The sequence below is a fragment of the Haliotis rufescens genome, unplaced genomic scaffold, assembly GCF_023055435.1.
Source record: "Haliotis rufescens isolate VD_foot unplaced genomic scaffold, xgHalRufe1.0.p SCAF_21, whole genome shotgun sequence".
Classification (NCBI taxonomy): Eukaryota; Metazoa; Mollusca; class Gastropoda; order Lepetellida; family Haliotidae; genus Haliotis; species Haliotis rufescens.
Window position 1 is genome coordinate 2653965 of NW_025963902.1, and position 20996 is coordinate 2674960.

At 39.0% G+C, this 20996-nt stretch overlaps 1 protein-coding gene across 1 annotated transcript; it reads right to left on the reverse strand.

The window, feature by feature from the left end:
• Positions 1 to 2643: 2643 nt before the first annotated feature.
• LOC124133439 (E3 ubiquitin-protein ligase RNF34-like) lies at positions 2644 to 15593 on the reverse strand. Its single transcript, XM_048401095.1, has 7 exons — positions 15461 to 15593; positions 12532 to 12712; positions 9616 to 9909; positions 8066 to 8152; positions 6481 to 6682; positions 5555 to 5587; positions 2644 to 3489 (listed from the first exon to the last, which is right to left on the reverse strand). The coding sequence occupies exons 2-7, from the start codon at positions 12652 to 12654 to the stop codon at positions 3311 to 3313; spliced, it is 918 nt and encodes a 305-aa protein (XP_048257052.1). The 5' UTR covers positions 12655 to 12712; positions 15461 to 15593; the 3' UTR covers positions 2644 to 3310.
• Between the last annotated feature and the right edge of the window lie 5403 nt (positions 15594 to 20996).

A 20996-nucleotide genomic window follows, 5' to 3' on the forward strand; every position in this document is an offset into this window, starting at 1 on the left:
ATGTACATATTTTAGTTACGATATTAAAGTCTTTTACAATTATATGATTGTTATCTATGCTGAAATTCAGAAAATAGGATAATCATATAATTATGCAGTTCTTCATGCAAGTCTCCAAAGAAAAAGAATTTGGTTTGGTTAGTTCTCTACTTAGGAGATTACTCTTTTTAGTTGGTTTGTTTTGTCTTTACAATGCCGGTGGTCAAAAACTATAAAATATAACTGTCTTCAAATGACCCTGAATTTCCTAAATTTTTGCCCATCAACTGCATTCACAATGAAGCCATGTCAATGTCACCCTTTCCATGCCCAAACAACTATGCAGACTGATATGTCATATCAAAGGGACATAACTTTTACCAGTCAACACGGCTTCAAACTCTTATGGTAAACATTATGCTATGTATTTTGTAGTTCACAATAAATCCATTTTTCAACAATTTGTGTAATATTTCTTATTTCATTATACAATTCGAGTCAGAGGTTTGAAAATATTTTTTCATTGCTACTTTTAATGTCAGCAAATCCGTAAACCAGCAAAGAAAAATTAATTGCCTCAGCAGCAATATTTAACCTGTGAAATTATCCTTATATCCACCTCAACATCATCAGAAAGTATAAGCTATGTTAGCATGGTTGGGCTTTGGTCAATACTGTTTAGGAGTGGGATGGAGTGAGTGAGTGAGTGAGTGAGTGAATGAGTGAGTTGGGTTTAATGCTGCTTTGAACAGTATTTCATTGTAATTATATCACTGCATGTCACCTTGATGTGGAAGAAATCCTGCACTAATGCAGGTTTCAGATGTTTACCACTTTGGTGAAACCCACAAGCATGGGTATGCTTCTGATAAACCTACAAACGTAATCATTGCGAATCTAGGAGTCGAACCCTTGCATAAGGGATGTAACTCTGCACGGTTAAATTGCGGCACCGTAGACAACTGGCTGCCTGAGTCTCTGGCTGTGATAGGAAGGTTTGGGGAGAGGATGTCGAAGGCGTCAATACATGACATGAGTTCATCCCTGCAATATTTCACAATACCAATCTTGCTTGGTATGCCATATGGGTTATATCACAAGTAATCTTTTCCTGTAACCATGGAAACCTGAACTATTAGAATAATTTCAAATAAAGATGATAAGATAATAAAGGATATGTCTTCCACCTCACTTTTCTAAAAATGTGTGTTTGTTTATTACTGCCTATGTTGGCGATCAGTGTTAAAACAGTGCATCGTTTCTTCACGCTTAGAATTTCCTATGTACACTACTTAGTTCTCACTCATAAATAGAATATATATAACATTACAATCTGCCATCAAGGTGTCATTGAAAACACTAACAAATAGATGTCAGTGTACATCATTGTATCATCTAACACAGAAGTTCTCAAAGAAAAGGATATATGCACAAACAATTTGAATACAGAAACAGTTTATTTACAAGAGATCTCATGCACGTACTAGAGATGAGGCAGGTTTGTAACTCGCATTCTGATTGGTTAGTTAGACTGAATAGAGGAGCAATCAAATTATGAACATCAAGGGTGGGTAATTTGAGATCACGGGAATGGATCCCGGGGATAGTGTAGGATAGTGTAAGAAATACAAACCCTGGAGATATAGAGAATGAGGATTGTGTTTATTGGGTGGCTGTACTGAAACATTCTTGGCATCTCTAGTAACACCCCATCTCTAGTAACACCCCATCTCTAGTAACACCCCATCTCTAGTAACACCCCATCTCTAGTAACAGCCCATCTATAGTAACAGCCCATCTCTAGTAACACCCCATCTCTAGTAACAGCCCATCTCTAGTAACAGCCCATCTATAGTAACAGCCCATCTCTAGTAACACCCCATCTCTAGTAACAGCCCATCTATAGTAACAGCCCATCTCTAGTAACACCCCCATCTATAGTAACTCCCCAAATCTAGTAACAGCCCATCTCTAGTAACACCCCATCTCTAGTAACACCCCCATCTCTGGTAACAGCCCATCTCTAGTAACACCCCATCTCTAGTAACACCCCCATCTCTAGTAACACCCCATCTCTAGTAACACCCCCATCTTGTTGTGCAAACATGTAGCAATCTAACAATAAGTTTTACAAAGTTCCTGTTTCCTCTTAAAAAGAGCAATATGGTCTTACAAAGCAGTGATAACTTAGGTCCTGCAAGGCATCAATGTGAGTGAGTGAGTGAGTTTGATTTTATGCCGCTTTTAGCAATATTCTGGCGGGGGACACCAGAAATGGGCTTCACACATTGTACCCATGTCGAGAATAGAACCCGGGTCTCAGCATGACGAGCGAACGCTTTAACCACTAGGCTACCCGACCGCCCCCATCAATGTGAGTATCTAGGTTTTTTTTTAGATAACAAGGTGTACTCTCAGACCCCGCATTATCCTTGAGTAAGCATTGATTAACAGTATTTCAGTTATATCAGGCCAGCTTAATGTGGGAGGAAAGCTTGACCAATGAGTGAGTGAGTTGGGTTTAACGCCGCTTTTAACATTATTCCAGTTATATCACGGCGTGTCAGCTTAATGTGGAAGGAAAGCCCGAAGTGATGCAGGTCACAGACGTTTACCACTTCGGTGAAACCCACGAGCACGGGTAGTGTTCTGACAAACCTAGAAACATAATCAGAGCGAAACGGGATTCGAACCCACAATAATAGGTTTCTGGTGTGCCCAAGGAATGCAACTCTGCACAGCGAATCGAGGCGCCTTAGACGACTGGGCCACCCGTGCCCCCTTGACTAATGGGTTGGTGCTTACAAACCATAATCAGGACATATCTGGGATCTAAACTCACAATCGTCAGATTCAGGCACCGCTCTGCAGAGTGAATTGTGGGGCCTTGGATGCCTTAATTGTCTTCAAGATGTGAAGATTATGATTGCACCGAGTTGCCGAGAATGGACATGATGGCTAGCACATGTTTGACAAGGGTTGCATGTGTCTTTGCTCTCATAAACAAAATAAATAAATACTCAAAATATTGACGCAGCAATACTTTCATCATGTCAACGAGTAGAATTATGAAAAAACAAATGTCCGTTTTTCATCTCCCGATGAAGCATTTCGTACACACATTCTAAAATCCTTAAATGCCATGCATTTTCATTACTACACGTACTTCACAAAAAAATATCCTTTGATAACTCAATTCACACAAATAGCTTGCTTATAAATGTAAAGAAAGAAAATATTTGTCATACATTATAAAAATAGTTGATGAAGGTTGACAAGAGATGACTGGCTGATGATGAGGGTTGTGCTGTGACCGGAACCGCGACGAGGGCTATGACCGGAACGTGTGAACAACGCGCACCACGTACTGTCGGCACATGGGGCACTCGGCGAGGCGCTTGCCGCAGGATGTGCACGTGATCATGTGACCACACTCCAGTAGAACACAGTCTATAGTATTGTCCATGCATATCTTACACAGGTCCTGCTCAGAACTGGTGGTTGTCCCTGCTGGAAAGGAAGAAGTAACTGTGACAAAAAGTGAAAGGAATGTCTTTAACCGGGACTTGTTCTAAAATGGCAAAGACATCTTTCCGAGGAAAAGGAGTTAACTGAGTATTTAAGTCCAGTTTCCATCTTCGTGAACTAGTCTGGAATTTCTTGGCTCAATCGCAGTGCCGCAAGTGGCTATTACGAGTTAAGTCCCTTCTATATCCCTCCTATTGACCAATCAGATTCCACCTCATATCACTTGCACTTGCTTCAAACAAAATGGCATCACCCAGTGAAGACGATCTCATCGATAATCAAGATCTATATCGTAATAAAACAGGTCTTACTAATACACAGACTCGTTAGCCCAGCAAAAATATAACTCCATAATTCCAGTCTAGTTCGGCAAGGATGGAAACTGGACTTGTATAGTCAGTTAAATCCCTTGCCCCAGGAAGATGGTCCAAAGAGTGAATGACACTTAATCAAAACCTGATTAACATGCTGTAAGCTCACTGATACCCTTTGCCAGCTGAGTAGGCTGGTTAACCTCAGATTCTCTGGGGTTTTCCTTTTGCTTTTATTGAATTACAAAACAAACGACACTGTAAAACTGTGAAGTCGCTAGTTGACCACTTGAAAGACATGTATGGAAATGCAATTGGTTCACGATGTAAGTAAACCCTTCACGGATTGAACTTAAGTCCAATTTTTTATCATGGAAACCAGAAAAAAATCAAATTCAAATTCAAATTTTTCTAGTGGCATGGGATAATAAGGTATTTGCTGTTTTTTGTCTGTCTTTTTGTCTTCTTTTTTTTTTGGGGGGGGGGGATTTTATAACAAATTGACATTTAACTAATACACGGATGTAATGTTGAATGTTCTTATCAAGAGCATGTTCAATACTCAGAGGTTATCATGTGGCAGTTTTCATATCTTACCCCATATCAAATCCAAGACCCCATATCAGCTGTCTTGGGTTGATGTGAGGTATGATATGGAAACTGCCATATAATAATCTTTTTATCATATATCATAACATCAAATGGTAAAATGTTTCTGTTTGAAAGGGAATGCAATACTTTTTCATCGTTTGGAAAACATTGTCTCTGATAGCTAGCTGAGCAGACACACAGACAAGGGACATCACTCTAATTTCTTACCACCCAGGCTGATATCAATTGCCCATCCAAAATGCTTGATAAGTTTTATCAGATACGGGTCAGGTTATTACACCCCCTGTGATATGACTATCTCCATGTTGGCTCTATTGCACATGCCAAGAGCATCATATCACTGAAAGGAATGTGATAAAATATATTACATATACTACCAGAGCTCCAGATAACCTTTTGAGCAATTGAGTTTATACTCAAGGCTTTCTATCTTAATTGGGTTATTACATTTTTCATTGGAAAACCAATATTTATTCACTCATCTATTCATCACTCTATTGAGTTTTATCCAAATTAGTGACCCTTTTAAGATTTAAAAAAAAATGAAATAATGTTTCAGATGTATATAACTGTTCTAAATATATAGGCTTAACTGAAAGTAAATTAGCTCGTAACTGTGTTTCGGAAATTTGCACGCATGCTGAAAAAGCTTCATTGGGTATTTAAGCGCACTGTTTTTATACATTAGAGTTTTTCATTTAACGCATGCGCTTCTGTATGCAAGTTAACTGAAAAAAATTGTTGGGTTTTTTTTTTTTGGGGGGGGGGGGGGGGTATTTTATGCAAATACACTGCTTATCTGTAGCTCTGTACTACTCAAAAGAACTTGAAGAAAACCAAATGTTTTCATGTTACTATAGTTAATCAGTCATACCATGAAAGACCAACTATAGTCATATAAAAAAATGGGGTGTTTTTAAAAAAAAAATTTAGTAGGACATATTAGAAGTCGAACATGTCATATTTAAGAGCCGTATTCAATGGGAGGAGTTATTGGGCCAATACATCATGACACATATAAACTAGATGAAATAATGTTGGAACAAGGCTTAAACCGACCAAAGGATGGCCATCTTGATAGACAGCCATTCGATCAATGACCACAGAACACTATTTATACTTACTTAATTTATCTGCATTCTCTCTCATCTTTTCAGCTGCAAATTGAGGAAAGAAATGTAAGAAGGGACTAAACAATGACCCAAAACCAGCTCCACTGACCTGCTCTCTAACAGGTCAGGCGAAATGGGGTTTAATGTCGTGTCCAAGATTATTGCACGTATATAGCAACGTACATGCACGTTTGTGTGGGTGTGTGGCTGCATGTACTAGTCCGGACTGATGCCAATTTATAGTGCTAGCCCGGGTACTGAGACCATGCCACAGTTTAACATGAATACCCCACTCAGACACAGTATACGCCAGACAGGGTAACAACAAGTACCATCTGTTAACATCTTTTGGTATGACGTGGCCGGGGATCGAACCGCGGACTTTCCGCTCTCAGGACGGAAGCTCTACCACTAGACCACGGCTGTGCTCTAGGACAGGAATGGTTACACTTTTCTGCAAGTGTTCTATGGCACAGTAAGGAAAATTCAGAACTGTTTCTTCTCCAGCATTACTTCTGTGACATGAAGTATGTTCATAACGTTCTAATATTGCAATGAGCCAGCAATGTCACATTTGGGGACACTAGAACTGGAACTCATGTATTGTACACACGTGGGATGTTTAACCCAGCACTGTGGCGTTACAAGCCAACGCTTTCATCATTGAGCTACCCCAGTGCCTCTTTTTTCTGTCCCAAAGGCTGTGTTCTTCACTTAGATGAGGCTGCTGAAACTCTTTTTGAAATGTTTCAAAATGGAACCTCTCCATGCCTGTAGCAAGGGCTACAATATTACTCCTGTCAATGTATCAGTGTCCATTCATCCTCAGCTCCCCGGGGAGTATACAACCCCATATAAAGATATGATGTGCGCCAAAGCAGGCAGGTTGTATTTGGACAGAATATACCGAATGTCGCGTTGAATAATTCCTTGTTTACCTTTGTCTTTGTTGGACTGTTCTTCATTCCACAGCCGCTTCACTCTATCAGTGAGTTCCGTCTTTTCACAACACCCCTTGTAATCGACAAAGTTGTTTGCAAGGACCTCTTTGAGTTGCCTGACCGTCAGTGTGTCGACTTCCTCCACGGAGGCAATATTTTCAAGCCTCATACGTGGGACTCGGTCTAACGTTGGCGACTCCTGCAATACCCATGTGCGAGACATTCACAGTTATATTTCAACCTAATATTTCAGATGTGTTCAACAGGACAAAAAAATGTCTACTACTCAATTCAGTGAGGCATTTGGCAGAACAAATGTCTGTCATTATATCAATAAATTATCTTTTTTATTGTATGTTGTTTAACGTCACATTCAGCAATATTCCAGCCACATGACGGTGGTCTGCAATTGGGATCAATTATATGCATGAACCAAGTCAGCAAGCCTGACCACCCGATCCGGATAGTCGCTTCTTACCAGCATAGTCGCCTGTTATGGCAAGAATGGGTTGCTGAAGACCTATTCTAACCCGATTTTCATGGGTCCAATAAATTATCATGTTTATGAATATACATAATCTTTTAATAAATATATGTGACCTAAATATGCCACATGAGGAATAACCTTTCTGAACACAACACCAGTGTCAAAGCTCCTGAATGAAGGAAAAAACAACAACAATTATTTGACTTTGTTTGTTTCCTGTTGAACACCACACTCAGCTATATTCCAGCAATATGATGGCAGCCTGTAAATAATCGAGTCTGGACCAGACAGTCCAGTGATCGATATTGTGAGCAATGATCCAAGCCATTAGGGTATGATGACACACCATCAACAAAGTCACCGAGTCTGACCACCCAATTCATTTGGCTGCCTCTTACGACCAGAGGTTGCTGGTGACAAATTCTAATCCAGGATCCCCATTGGAAATAATTCAAGAAAATATTATGCTGTGTGTTACCCAAAGGTCAAAGCTGATTGTGACGCATTTCATTATTAGAGCTAAACTGTGGTGCTATGTCATGTGGGTCTTACCAAAAGCAAAGAGGTGAGGTGAAATGGGGTTTAACGTCGTGTCCAAGATTATTACACTTATATAGCATGTACATGTGTGTGTTTGTGTGGCTGCTTGTACTAGTCGGGACTGATGCCTATTTATAGTGCAGTATACTGACTCCGAGCCGACCAGTCCTTGTTTTAGCCCCTTAATGCCGAGTGCCAGACAGGGTAACAACAAGTACCATCTTTTAACATCCAGGGACCTCCAATAATTAATTTCAAGAGTCCTTACAGGAAATATGAGGGTCCTGTAAATTAATGAAAAAGTGGTACTACTTCAGAATTTATTGAGAGTTCATGACAATGGTTCTGCAGTCATATCAGTTGAGAACTTGTCATCGAAAACATCTCTGTTGTTTGCTTAAAAACAGCAAGACAATGTGAGCCTCTCACTTGAAATTATCAGCACACAAGATCAGCACTCGCTGGATATTTATAAGTGGGTCCTAAATCTTTCCTCGAGGCTTCAATGTTTGAATCACCACTGATCAGTGCTGATGGTGGGAGTAACCTGAGTACCTGCATGGGTTCCTCTGGAGACGGGACACTGTCTCTCTGTGTGTCTGTCGGGGGCACATCGGGGACACTGTCTTCTCTCATCCGCTCCTGTAAATAAACTCTGATGCAGACAAATTCATCTTTGAAAGTAGACAAACAGATTTACAGCTCTCTCAAGTTCCGCCTACCTGAGTTGATTGACATATACATCATCTTCAACTTCAATAGAAGCAAGTGTTACCACCAACTGCTGCACCAGTCTCTCAAGCTCCACCTCTCTGAGTTGATTGACATTTATCCATCCCTCCCACTCTACTCAACACAAGCAAGTCTTACCACCAACTGCTGCACCAGTCTCTCAAGCTCCACCTCTCTGAGTTGATTGACATTTATACATCCCTCCCACTCTACTCAACACAAGCAAGTCTTACCACCAACTGCTGCACCAGTCTCTCAAGCTCCACCTCTCTGAGTTGATTGACATTTATACATCCCTCCCACTCTACTCAACACAAGCAAGTCTTACCACCAACTGCTGCACCAGTCTCTCAAGCTCCACCTCTCAGAGTTGATTGACATTTATACATCCCTCCCACTCTAATCAACACAAGCAAGTCTTACCACCAACTGCTGCACCAGTCTCTCAAGCTCCACCTCTCTGAGTTGATTGACATTTATACATCCCTCCCACTCTACTCAACACAAGCAAGTCTTACCACCAACTGCTGCACCAGTCTCTCTAGCTCCGCCTCTCTGAGTTGATTGACATTTATACATCCCTCCCACTCTACTCAACACAAGCAAGTCTTACCACCAACTGCTGCACCAGTCTCTCAAGCTCCACCTCTCTGAGTTGACTGACATTTATACATCCCTCCCACTCTACTCAACACAAGCAAGTCTTACCACCAACTGCTGTACCAGTCTCTCAAGCTCCACCTCTCTGAGTTGATTGACATTTATACATCCCTCCCACTCTACTCAACACAAGCAAGTCTTACCACCAACTGCTGCACCAGTCTCTCTAGCTCCACCTCTCTGAGTTGATTGACATTTATACATCCCTCCCACTCTACTCAACACAAACAAGTCTTACCACCAACTGCTGCACCAGTCTCTCAAGCTCCACCTCTCTGAGTTGATTGACATTTATACATCCCTCCCACTCTACTCAACACAAGCAAGTCTTACCACCAACTGCTGCACCAGTCTCTCAAGCTCCACCTCTCTGAGTTGATTGACATTTATACATCCCTCCCACTCTACTCAACACAAGCAAGTCTTACCACCAACTGCTGCACCAGTCTCTCAAGCTCCACCTCTCTGAGTTGATTGACATTTATACATCCCTCCCACTCTACTCAACACAAGCAAGTCTTACCACCAACTGCTGCACCAGTCTCTCAAGCTCCACCTCTCTGAGTTGATTGACATTTATACATCCCTCCCACTCTACTCAACACAAGCAAGTCTTACCACCAACTGCTGCACCAGTCTCTCAAGCTCCACCTCTCTGAGTTGATTGACATTTATACATCCCTCCCACTCTACTCAACACAAGCAAGTCTTACCACCAACTGCTGCACCAGTCTTTCATGCTCAGCCTCTGAGTTTGAAACAGATCCTCGGCTGTAGTGGCGTATCACAAGGTCAATGAGGTCATGTTTTTCACGGCACATATTGGTTGGAATGTTGTGGCTGTCAAGGAAACATCTCATGTCCTTGACCTTCCACTCTTGCAAGATTTGGCGGCTAAAGTTCCCAGAGACAATAATTCGGCACTTTTGACATTGTCTATCACGTTTATTTGCCTCTTTTGGCAGACAAGTTGAGCAAAATTGACGTTTACAATCTCTGCACATTTTCTGGAAGAGAAGAAATGTCAATGACTGTACCATGTTTATGGACTATTAAAAACCGATATTGGTTGTACCTATTCATACCATTACATTAAAATATAGACCTGATTAACAGAGAGGAACTAATGTTCCTTTGATTTCAACATTAGTCATGTCATTTAATGTATGAACCATAATTTGATGAACATGTTGGAGATTTAATTTCCTCCTTATATCAAATGATAATTTTAACGTTAATCCATGTTTATCCCTGTATCATTGTGTTTTGTTTGTTTGAATGACAACAAGAAATTATCTTATATCTCCATCAGAGTATATCTTATACATTAATCAGTGCATAGTAACAACTAAATTGCGACATTTCATTTTTGATTTGATTGGTTGGTTTAGTGTTTAACGCCACACTCAGCAATATTTCAGCTATATGACGGTGGTCTGTAAATAATCAAGTCTGGACCAGATAATCCAGTGATTGACATCGTGAGCATCGATCCACACAATTGGGATACGATGACATGCATCAACTAAGTCAGCGAGTCTGACCACCCGATCCCGTTAGTCGCCCCATACTACAAGCATTGTTGGGGCAAGCATGGGTTGCGGAAGACCTATTTTCACAGGTCTGAATCATTGTGGATGGAAACTAGTGTCATGTTTGTTTGAACATGCCTTTAATCATGTTCATAAACAACTTACTTCTTACTGCCTCAAGAATTACTTAGGTTATTATTAGTAATGGATATTGATGTAGGAATGATCACAGCTTTTCACTGTCAAGTCTTGATATTGGTGTACACAATGTCAACAATGACAACATTTCTACAGAAACATTTCGTATTTCAACTGCATTTTTCACACAATTATCTGACATACGATGTCCCACTGGGTTAGAGGCTGACTAGTGAGGATCATGTCATCATGAAAGACTGGGTTCATAAATAACAATAAAAACAAACACAAAAATAATAATCATAATAATGCACCAGATTCCATTTAAATAAGTGAATGCTCGAAACACAAAACCATTAGCACCCCCATCAATGGATTGGTGCGCTCTTTTTTCTTTCTCAGCTCCCTGGGAGCATACAACCAAGCTGCCTGTGAGTCACATTACCATCTCATCCTACCAGGTACCCACTCACTGCTGACTGTGTGTCATCATGCCAAGACATGGCTCTTGATATCAACCACTGGCTTTGATTTGATTATTTCCATGCCACTGTGATACAGATAATGGTTACCAATGTTGCTTTGAAACAAGAGAAGGGATTGATCACTTTATCTTCCTGCAAACTGGGAGACCTGATATTTTGTTCAAGATGGATTTCTTTTTTGTTCTCAGGTCCCAGTCTTTTCCATTATTGTCATGATGTTATCTCTGAATCCTCAGGTGGGGTAGCCTAGTGGTTAAGAGTTCGCTTGTCATCCCGAAGACCCGGGTTTGATTCCCCACATGGGTTCAATGTGTGAAGCCCATTTCTGGTGTCCCCTGCCATGCTATTGCTGGAATATTGCTAAAAACGGCGTAAAACAATACTCACTGAATCCTCAAACTCTTAATAATCAAATCGATTTAATTCTACATATCAATCATGGATTCTCTACCTTAAATCACTTGGAATTGCTTTCTAATATAGCAGAACACAGATATAACGAACTACAAGGGACCAGAGAAATCAGTTCATCATATCCGTTGTTCGTTATACACGTTTTCGATCGGAAACGTCTGTCATCTTGGATAAGACAAAACACAATACACGTAATTGCAGTGTTAATGTGAAATCTTCATGGCCTTATTTCACTGCAAGTTCGTCAGCATTGGTCTTTCTTGGTTTTTATGCCAGCATCAACAGCATTAATAATTCTCAATTTCGTGTCTAAACTGATAGCTTTCCTCTTACTATTGCCCGCCATGATAGCATATGCAAGTGTACTGACACTTGGACACAATCTCGTAAAATGTATATGTTTAATGTTTGTTCAACAGACAAGATTACATGTACAGGTAAGATTAACACAATGCAAATTTAACAAGGTTGGTCCGTCACAGCTGATTGTATTGATTCGCCACCATTGTGTTGATTCGCCACTGATTGCGTACAGCCAATTGTCAGTGACACTTGACACTCAGTGAGATTTCTCAGTTCGCTATACACGTCACTAATTAGTGATAGATGGGCTTGTCGGTGATCAGATATCAGTTCGCTGTATCCGTTCGTTCGCTGGAGAGAGTTCGTTATATACGTAAATTTTATATGATATATTATAGGAGATAAATCAGGGAATTTTTAACAGTTCGTTGTATCCGTTTGTTGGCTATATCCGGGTTTGTTATATCCGTGTTCTACTGTATATATTAATCAGGGCGTCATCTCAAGCTTTAACGTTTAACATTTGGGTTACATATGGCAAGAACCCATTGATTTTCAACTCTGAGGTGACAGTGTGGGTGGTCAGGCTCGGTGACTTGGTTGATGCATATCATCGTATTCCAATTGTGCTCATGATGTCAACCACTGGATTGTCTGGTCCAGACTCGATTATTTACTGACTGCTGTCATATAGCTGGAATATTGCTGAGTGCGGCGTTAACAACAAAACAAACAAAACAAAACTGAAAGTACATACCTTCCGTTTGAAGATTGTGAACTCCGTAGCACATGACTCACAGGCCATGGTCTTTGACAAAATTTCTTGACCGTTGACAACTGTCCCTGGATGCTGCTGGCCGCCCACGGCTCCCGCCCCCATCCGACCACGCCCGAGTCACCCTCAGAGCATCAACGGTCTACAGCTGAACTCACCAACCCTGTTTATGACATACAACTGTGTCTTCACTCGGACTGGATATCAATATACATCTTTGAGAACGATACTCGATATCTATCAATTATCCATAAATATGGAGAAGTAACTTCAAGCAAATACGCAAAAAGCTCAGACAAAACAACATATTTTACCTCACTGGTGATTGGTCACAAATTACATTGATTACTCTGTGAACATGTGAGATGTTAAAAAATCAGTTGCTTTCCGTCTTCGGCACTGGACAAAAATATGTCTGCTTCGGTAAAGTAAAATTTGATTTCATCATAATAGGTTATGTAAGATATTATGAGTGACACAATTTTCATATCAATAATCAGTATTTCTTCCCATGAACGATAATTCTGATTATTGATTTTTTTAGCCAAGCCTTGTCTTCACAACAGCAGACTGGCATCTTCCCTGTAGGTATACAGATCTGGCAAACCCTCCATTGGAGGTCAGGTCAGGAGAACCCTCAGTGAACTCTGACCAGTGAACATGAAGGATACATGGGGTTTTGAGCCAATCAGGTATCAGCTTTCTAAATTATTCACCTTCATGATCTAACTGGCAGCCTTGATAGGACAGTTTTTAATTGCTGTTTTACTTTTAGTGTAGTAGAAATAAAACAAAAGCTAAAACAAAGTCCTCTGTTGTGGATTGAAACATTTGGCCATTATTATTCTCCATTTGGAACTGCCCATTTACATTCATTTTTGAAATACCAAAATCAGAAAAGCTGCTCTGAATTCTCCACATGTTTATACTGAGATAAACTAAGTCTATATGCTGATTGGCTGATACACTGACATGACAAAATGAAAGGTTTGTTGGATCTTGACAGAAAGGTATTGAAGTGAGTAAAAGATCTGATCCTAATCAATGCTAATGAGTGAGTGAGTTATGATTATACATCAGTTCAGCTTTGTTTTGTCAAATTGTGACTGAGATTGGTATTTTTTAGCATTGTTATCATGGTCATGCCTTGGCCTAAAGATAACAAAAACAATAATAATCATTGTATCTTAGTGCATCATATTTGTTCAAAACCGTAGTTTAAACACATTCTATTGTCACAGACGTCAAATAGATGACTGTTTGATTGACATTCCAGAAGTTGGGTAATAAGTAAGAAAACAGTACAACTTTAGGGATCACAACTTCTGGCTTTTTGCATATATAGCAACGTTTTGCTCTAGATTCTTACACCGTTGTCAAGCTGGAGACGTTGTTGTCCATTAAGTTGTACATTTTTCTTACTTATTTGCCAACTTCTAATGCCAATCAAACAGTCATCTATTTGATAACGGAATTTAGGGCTTATGTGTTTCACTCCACCTGTGATGATTAAAGATTTTTTGTTGGGTATCAACAAAACTTAAATTACTTCTATTGGGGAAGTAACCATAGTAACTCGTTGGTGAACTAATGCACAGTGGAAACGAAAGCAAAAACGTAGGTATACAAGGAAACTGAGTCCGATACAACACTTCCCAGTGCTATCAGCTTGCTGTGCTAATTAATGCCATACCACATCAAGCACGTACACTATTCCTGAAAACTATTATTCAGGGAGAATTGAAATTGTTTTTCTACTTTGTTAACTGACTTATCAAGGGGAACTGGCTGGTAACATGAAGTAGGGAAATGTTTGGATGACTACAAGAAATTATCTTATATCTCCATCAGCGATATATCATATGTTAATCAGCGCATAGTAACAACTACATTGCGACATTTCAGTTTTGATTTGGTTGGTTGGTTTGGTGTTTTACGTCGCACTCAGCAATATTCCAGCTATATGACTGCGGTCTGTAAATAATCGAGTCTGGACAAGACAATCCAGTGATTGACATCCTGAACATCGATCCACCCATTAGTTGCCTTTTACGGCAAGCATAGGTTGCTGAAGACCTATTCTACCCCATAACTTCACGGGTATTTCATTTTGGAAATATATAAGAGTAAATAAATTGGAAGTGATTCCTTGGCAATTGTACAGTTGCATTATATCTCACCTATCGACCACAGCATTCAAATCTTTACTTTTAACAATCAAATTTTTCAAGAAAATGTTTACCTCAAAATAAATAAACGTCTACGAACATGATGAATGAGATTGCAAAATAAGCAGTCATTACCAGAGACAATTTTCGGAAATGAGTGCTATTGAAATTATAATAATTCATGATATTATATACGCTGATCACAGTATTGACAATAAATGGTTTGGGCAGTGTACTTCGATTATACTATTATCGGCATATCTGTGGTTGTCCCTGCCCTGGAAGAAGTGGCAAATATAAAATCATAAACATATAAATAATAAACATATGTCGCCACAGTCGGGGTCTATCCATTTGTGAATATGGCTGCACCTATCTACCTATCTCCGCCTCTAAACACTGTGCACTCCCAGTCAGTGGACAGTGCTTTGTCCAGACAGTAGGTACATGATTCTGCTGTAAACGAAGGTGTTGACAGGGTGAAAGATTTTACAAATTTTACAAATGGAACAAATTAGTACAGTACTTGAGCAAAGACACTGTGACAATTAGATTGCCAATTTTCTGATTCTACCACATGACCACTAGGCTACTTTGACATAAAGTTCCTCGAAATAGCAGACAATCGTCAAAATCTGAATCTAGCTTACTGCTGAGCCTAACATGTTAATGACTACGGAGTCTATAATATTCACTAATACACACTATGTAACGACGAATATAATAACACTCGGGCATATTACCAACAATGACTTTTCAATCGTCAGTCCACAGGAGATTTGTCGTCTCTTTTTCTGTCGCCACTGTATATCTAGGGTCGAAGGCCTAACAGGAACTTGTATTCACCATGTTGATTGATTGACGTCACATGAAAACGAGAGTTGTCTTTCCTTGACAACAAAACGCACCTTCTAGACTTGCCACGGCTCTTTATTTCCTTGAATCGTGACAGTTCTATCGCCGCACGCTTATCCGTCGTAATACGACTAGAAGCAAAATATCAGCCATTAAAGTATAAGGTTAACATGTGTAATAATGTTCCAGCAAGTTACATCGTAAAACGACCCGAGAAGATCCGGGATAGAATAGATCTTCAATAACCTATGCTTGTCGTAAGATGCGACTAACGGGATCGGGTGGTCAGGCTCGCTGACTTGGTTGATACATGTCATCGATTCCAATTGCGTGGATCGATGCTCATGATATCAATCACTGGATTGTCTGGTCCAGACTTGATTATTTGCAGACCGCCGTCGTATAGCTGGAATATTGCAGACTGCGGCGTTAAACAACAATTTCAACCAACCAACATCGTAAAAAAATGCCAGGGTTGTAGAGAAAATGTCTTTTGCTAATTGGGAAAACCGACACCAAGTAGACCGCGTACTACAGGTCTATATTTCCATGATTATGATTCGCACCTTATTGCGCTAATTGGCTCAGGCTGACGGCTGTGGCTCTCGCTTCATTGATCTCGCCTGCCGCTTCAATGTCCTTGATAAACGGGGTTAGTTGTGTGGGATGCGGTGAAATCGAAGACACCGCCAACTCGTCGTCACAATTTACATTGACAAACCGGGAGTGAAGCCCACGAGCACTGACATATATATGGTGGTGACAAACCAAGAATCTTAATCAGGGCGAATCTGGGATTCGAACCACTATCATAAATGTGGGACGCACTACCGCACAGTGGCTTGGGGTTGTCCGCACCCCAAAGCTGATATCATCATGTCTTTGTGTGAGGATGGGGTTGAAGACGCACATTGACAACTATGGTATAAGGGAGGCTACTCTTGTCAGCCTATCTCATAAGGATTTTATTGTTGAAAAGTCAGTTGGCCACAGAGGAAAAGAGGCTTAGTTTCGGCTTTCGTTCCCACTTTTTCCTGTATACCTACAACCTTTTCTTTTGCATAAAGAAGGTATCTGTAATTGAGTAGGTTATTCGCCTAAAACTTTTGGGAATGGATTAGTTATAGAGTTTACTATATTAGTAGTAAATGTCTGTATTTCTGTTTGTTTGTTAGTTTAACGCCGCACTGTAGGCAGTTGATGCTCTGGGGGTGACTCGGGCGTGGTCGGATGGGGGCGGGATCCGATTCCAGTATGTATTCCTACACCTGGAATGTTTATCAGTCTCGTCAGTTTTGTCTGTTTGGATATATACAACTGTTTTTTGTTAAACTATTGTAGATAAAACATGTTTTACGTTGTCGAATTTAATCTTAAGCATTGACTGTGTAATTGTTTCGGTTCATTGAGGTATGAATCGAAAAACCGACGCATCAAACAAGGGTCAGCACTCTTCTATGACGTCACAATGTGGCCTGCATCACAGGGAACTGATGTTAATGTGATGACCAGGATCTGGAGTATTTGGACACGTTATGGCTCTTCAGACTTAAAGTCAAGGCATTACGTGTATGCATACACTAAAACACCCGGTGTTCTGTACATTATGTATTGCAGCTGTCCCCTAAAGAGGTAAACTTCCAACTACAACGTCAAACTAAGCTGTTATTGAAATGGATATAAAATATGTCACGTGTGAATTTAAGTATTCTCCATTGATTTCCTCAAGTACAACCAGTGTAACAGTGCAGGGAATTAGCGATAGGCATTGACAAATCTCTGGCAACTGAAAATAACCGGAAAAGATCACAATGTCAGCAACAAGAATCCACCACATGAATAATTGAAACATAATGCATTAATGATCTACCCCTAACCAATCTCATTAAAATCAGATCTTAGTTCTCGCTACCGCTAAACAAAGATCTGAGGACATTCCATTAGGGGTCACGTCAGATCGACCTTTCATCCGACCAATCAGAGCGTCGCTTACCAGATCATGAAAGTGACAGTCGGAATGTGATTTCTAATCATGCAGCCTCGAAAACGTTAAAACGGGGTATACCGAACGATAGTTACGGGCTTCACGGCCGAATCTATACAATTTAGACCATATATTAGCCATTCTAGAACTTTCTTTTGTTCAGGTGTCTAATTTTTAAGCGAGAATTTGTCAAAAAAATGTTTCGAAGCGTAGTCGCCAATTCGAAATTAGTGCCGTAAAGCACGAGAAAGCTGCCTTCTGATTGGTTAATGTCGACAGTAATTCCATTGGTCGATCAGAGTTTGCGAAAGGTCGGTCTGAATGGGACCCGTAATGGGATGTCCTCAGATGTTTGTGTAGCGGCAGCGGGAACTAGGATCTGATTTTAATGAGATTGACCGGTAACTGAATAAAAACTGTCGAAACACATCCTTAAACAAGTGCACTCACTTCCTGTCCAGTTATTTTGTTGTGAAAAGCGCTTTCATACAACAAATTATACCTATATCAGTTGAGTGTATGGTATAGCTGACACGAAGACTCAATTCTCAAGTTAGTTCATCATCACACAGACACGACAACTGATATCGATGTTAACTGTCTGTCATTCATTCATTCATTCATTCATTCATTCACAGGGAACGTAATGTTACAAATACCTACAAGACACTTAGATCCTTATAAGAAGAAAGTATAGCTGCCAGGCCATACAAAATCAGAAATACACGTATTTATGGGTTAAAATAAATTTATTGGCGAGTATGATGTGCATGCAAATATAAGATAAAAATAAGAAGCACAAATGACCAAAGTTATTGGGATGGGTAACAATGCACGATAGATATTGTTCTAATCTGCTCAAATGTAACCGTTCTGACACGCGTAACAGAGATGGATATTGGCGATGAATATCGTTCTAGTCAAGTGAAGGAAACAATACTGTGACACATCTAATACAGTCCTCGGTAACATATATAAACTTTTCCAAACGGTATTGACACACACATCAGTGATGGAGAGGTATTGATAACTTAAAAGTTAAGTTTGCAAAATGGAAGTAATTCAAAACCCATTTTGTTTGACTGATGTTGTTTCTTAGCAGTTGATGCAAATAAACTCATCACACCAGTTACAACGTATAAACCAAGAACGAAAATGGGTACCCGGATGTGCATCCCAGCTCCACTTTAAAATGTGTTGTAACAAAAACTAAGGGGAGAAAAATAAATAGAACCTGCAAATATAAAAAAAGATGATATACAAAAATGTTATGCAAAATTGGTGACTTGCTGAATGTTGAACAAGACTCTCTCAATATAATATATAAATTGTCAGTGCAAGATAATAACCCATCTAGATTATCAGCCCAAACAGATTCCATTTAAACTTTTAGGGATTGAATTTGATGCAGACTCAGATGAAATGACTCAACTTTATTATCAAGAAAATCCGAAAAGATAAATAGAGAAATGAACATCGGGGACAAATGTTGTACTGAAATCATTATTATTATTATCAAAACTTTCAAAAACAAATTCTTCAATTCCAAGCCCACCAGAACAACTAAAATTCAAACATAAACAGATGCTATAAATTTATCTGGAAAGGAAAAAGAGGTAAAATTAAAAGAAACATTGTGCATTTAGCACCTGGATATGGAGGTGTTAGTGTTTCCAAAAGTTAAACATATTCAACAAAAACCTTACATGGATAGACAGAATATTCATAATACATGGCGGATTCATTATACACGGCTGAACGTATTGTACCCAAATTTTAAACAAATTTTTGCACTATGTATTAAATAGGTGGTCATGCTATTTGGAAAAAAACCGTGGTAATACAAAAAAAACTAGGCAGAATTAATAAACCAGTCAATATGGTACAACAATAACATTACCGTGGATAATAAAACCACAACATAACATAATTTACATTATTGGAAAAAAGGAAGTAAGATGTTTTACCAATAACTACGTAATACATGTTTTGTTAAAATTCAAAACCAAGACATGTGGGAAATATAATGGGTAAGAAATATGAAGAAACTGAATGGATGAATGTTAATCTTAATTCACATGGATACACTACAAGGGTAAAATTGAGATGGTTTCAGTCCCCCCCCCCAAAAAAAAAACAACAACAACAAACAAATAATCAATAAATCAATAAAAAATAAAATAAATAAAATATATAAAAAATATTTTTAAAAAATTTAAAAAATTTAAAAAAAAAAATAAAATAAAATAAATGAATAAATAAAAAAAATAAATAAAAAAAAATAAAAAAAATATCATAACAGCAAATGTATTCTTATACAAGATAAAATATATCGACTCTCCATCCTGCACCTTTTGCAAAGGTACAGATGTAACAATTATAATCTATTATGTGAATGCAAATATGTTGAAGAAATATGGAAAGATATGTCAGTATGGCTATATACCGTTAGTGAAGGAAAAATAATGTTGACTCAGGAAAATATAATATTTGGCTTTAAAGGTAAACATAATAATCCTTTGAATACTACAGTTTGGAGAGGAAAACAATTTATATACAATATGAGTAAAACAAAGAAAGGTCAATCTTAAAACAAATTCAAAGAGAAATTTTAGAATTCTATTCAGTAACAGAAAAGATCCTTTGTAAACTGCAACCAAGCCAGTTTTGTTTCATACTGGTCATCTTTCCATACTCTGTTTGCAAATACAAAAGATGAGGACAGTTTCTCCAAGCTAATTTTCTCGGTATTTTAGTGAAGTTTTCGTATTCTCGGTACATTTAAAAAAATTATGTATAACATTTGAATATCTTCAAAAGTCCGGCTAAATAAATGTCATTAATATTATCTCTCAAAAAGAAAAACGACCAATATTCTAACAAACCTGCATGTGTAGATAAATAGAGAATCTCACCCGAGTGTCTTTTGATATCAAATATATCAACACGAGTTGATAAAAGTGGAAAAATCCGAGGCTTGCCGAGGATTTTTGCCACTTTTATCAATGAGTGTTGATATATTTGATATCAAAAGACACGAGGGTGAGATTTTATTTATCATCCAACATCATTCTTTCAACTTTTTCAATTTGTAGACAGTAATTAGCAGTGTCTTTAGTGTAAAAAGTACTGCAAACAGCTTCAGTAGCAGAGCCATTAGTGATGTCATTTGATTGTGACGTCATGGTAACCAGTGACGTCACAATGGTCTGCAAAGCATTGTGATGTAATTTCATTGCAGCGATATCTACAGTGTAGATATCGCTTGATCTCATCCAAGCGATATCTCCTGAGGGAGCCAGTTTTGGATGATAAACACTGTTGGTATGTTGGTATGAATACCCTCTGATCTACATGAAAATGCTGGTGGTGGTATGAATACTCTGCGATGTATATGACATTAGAACTGTATATGTACATATATACGGGAAATAAAAAAG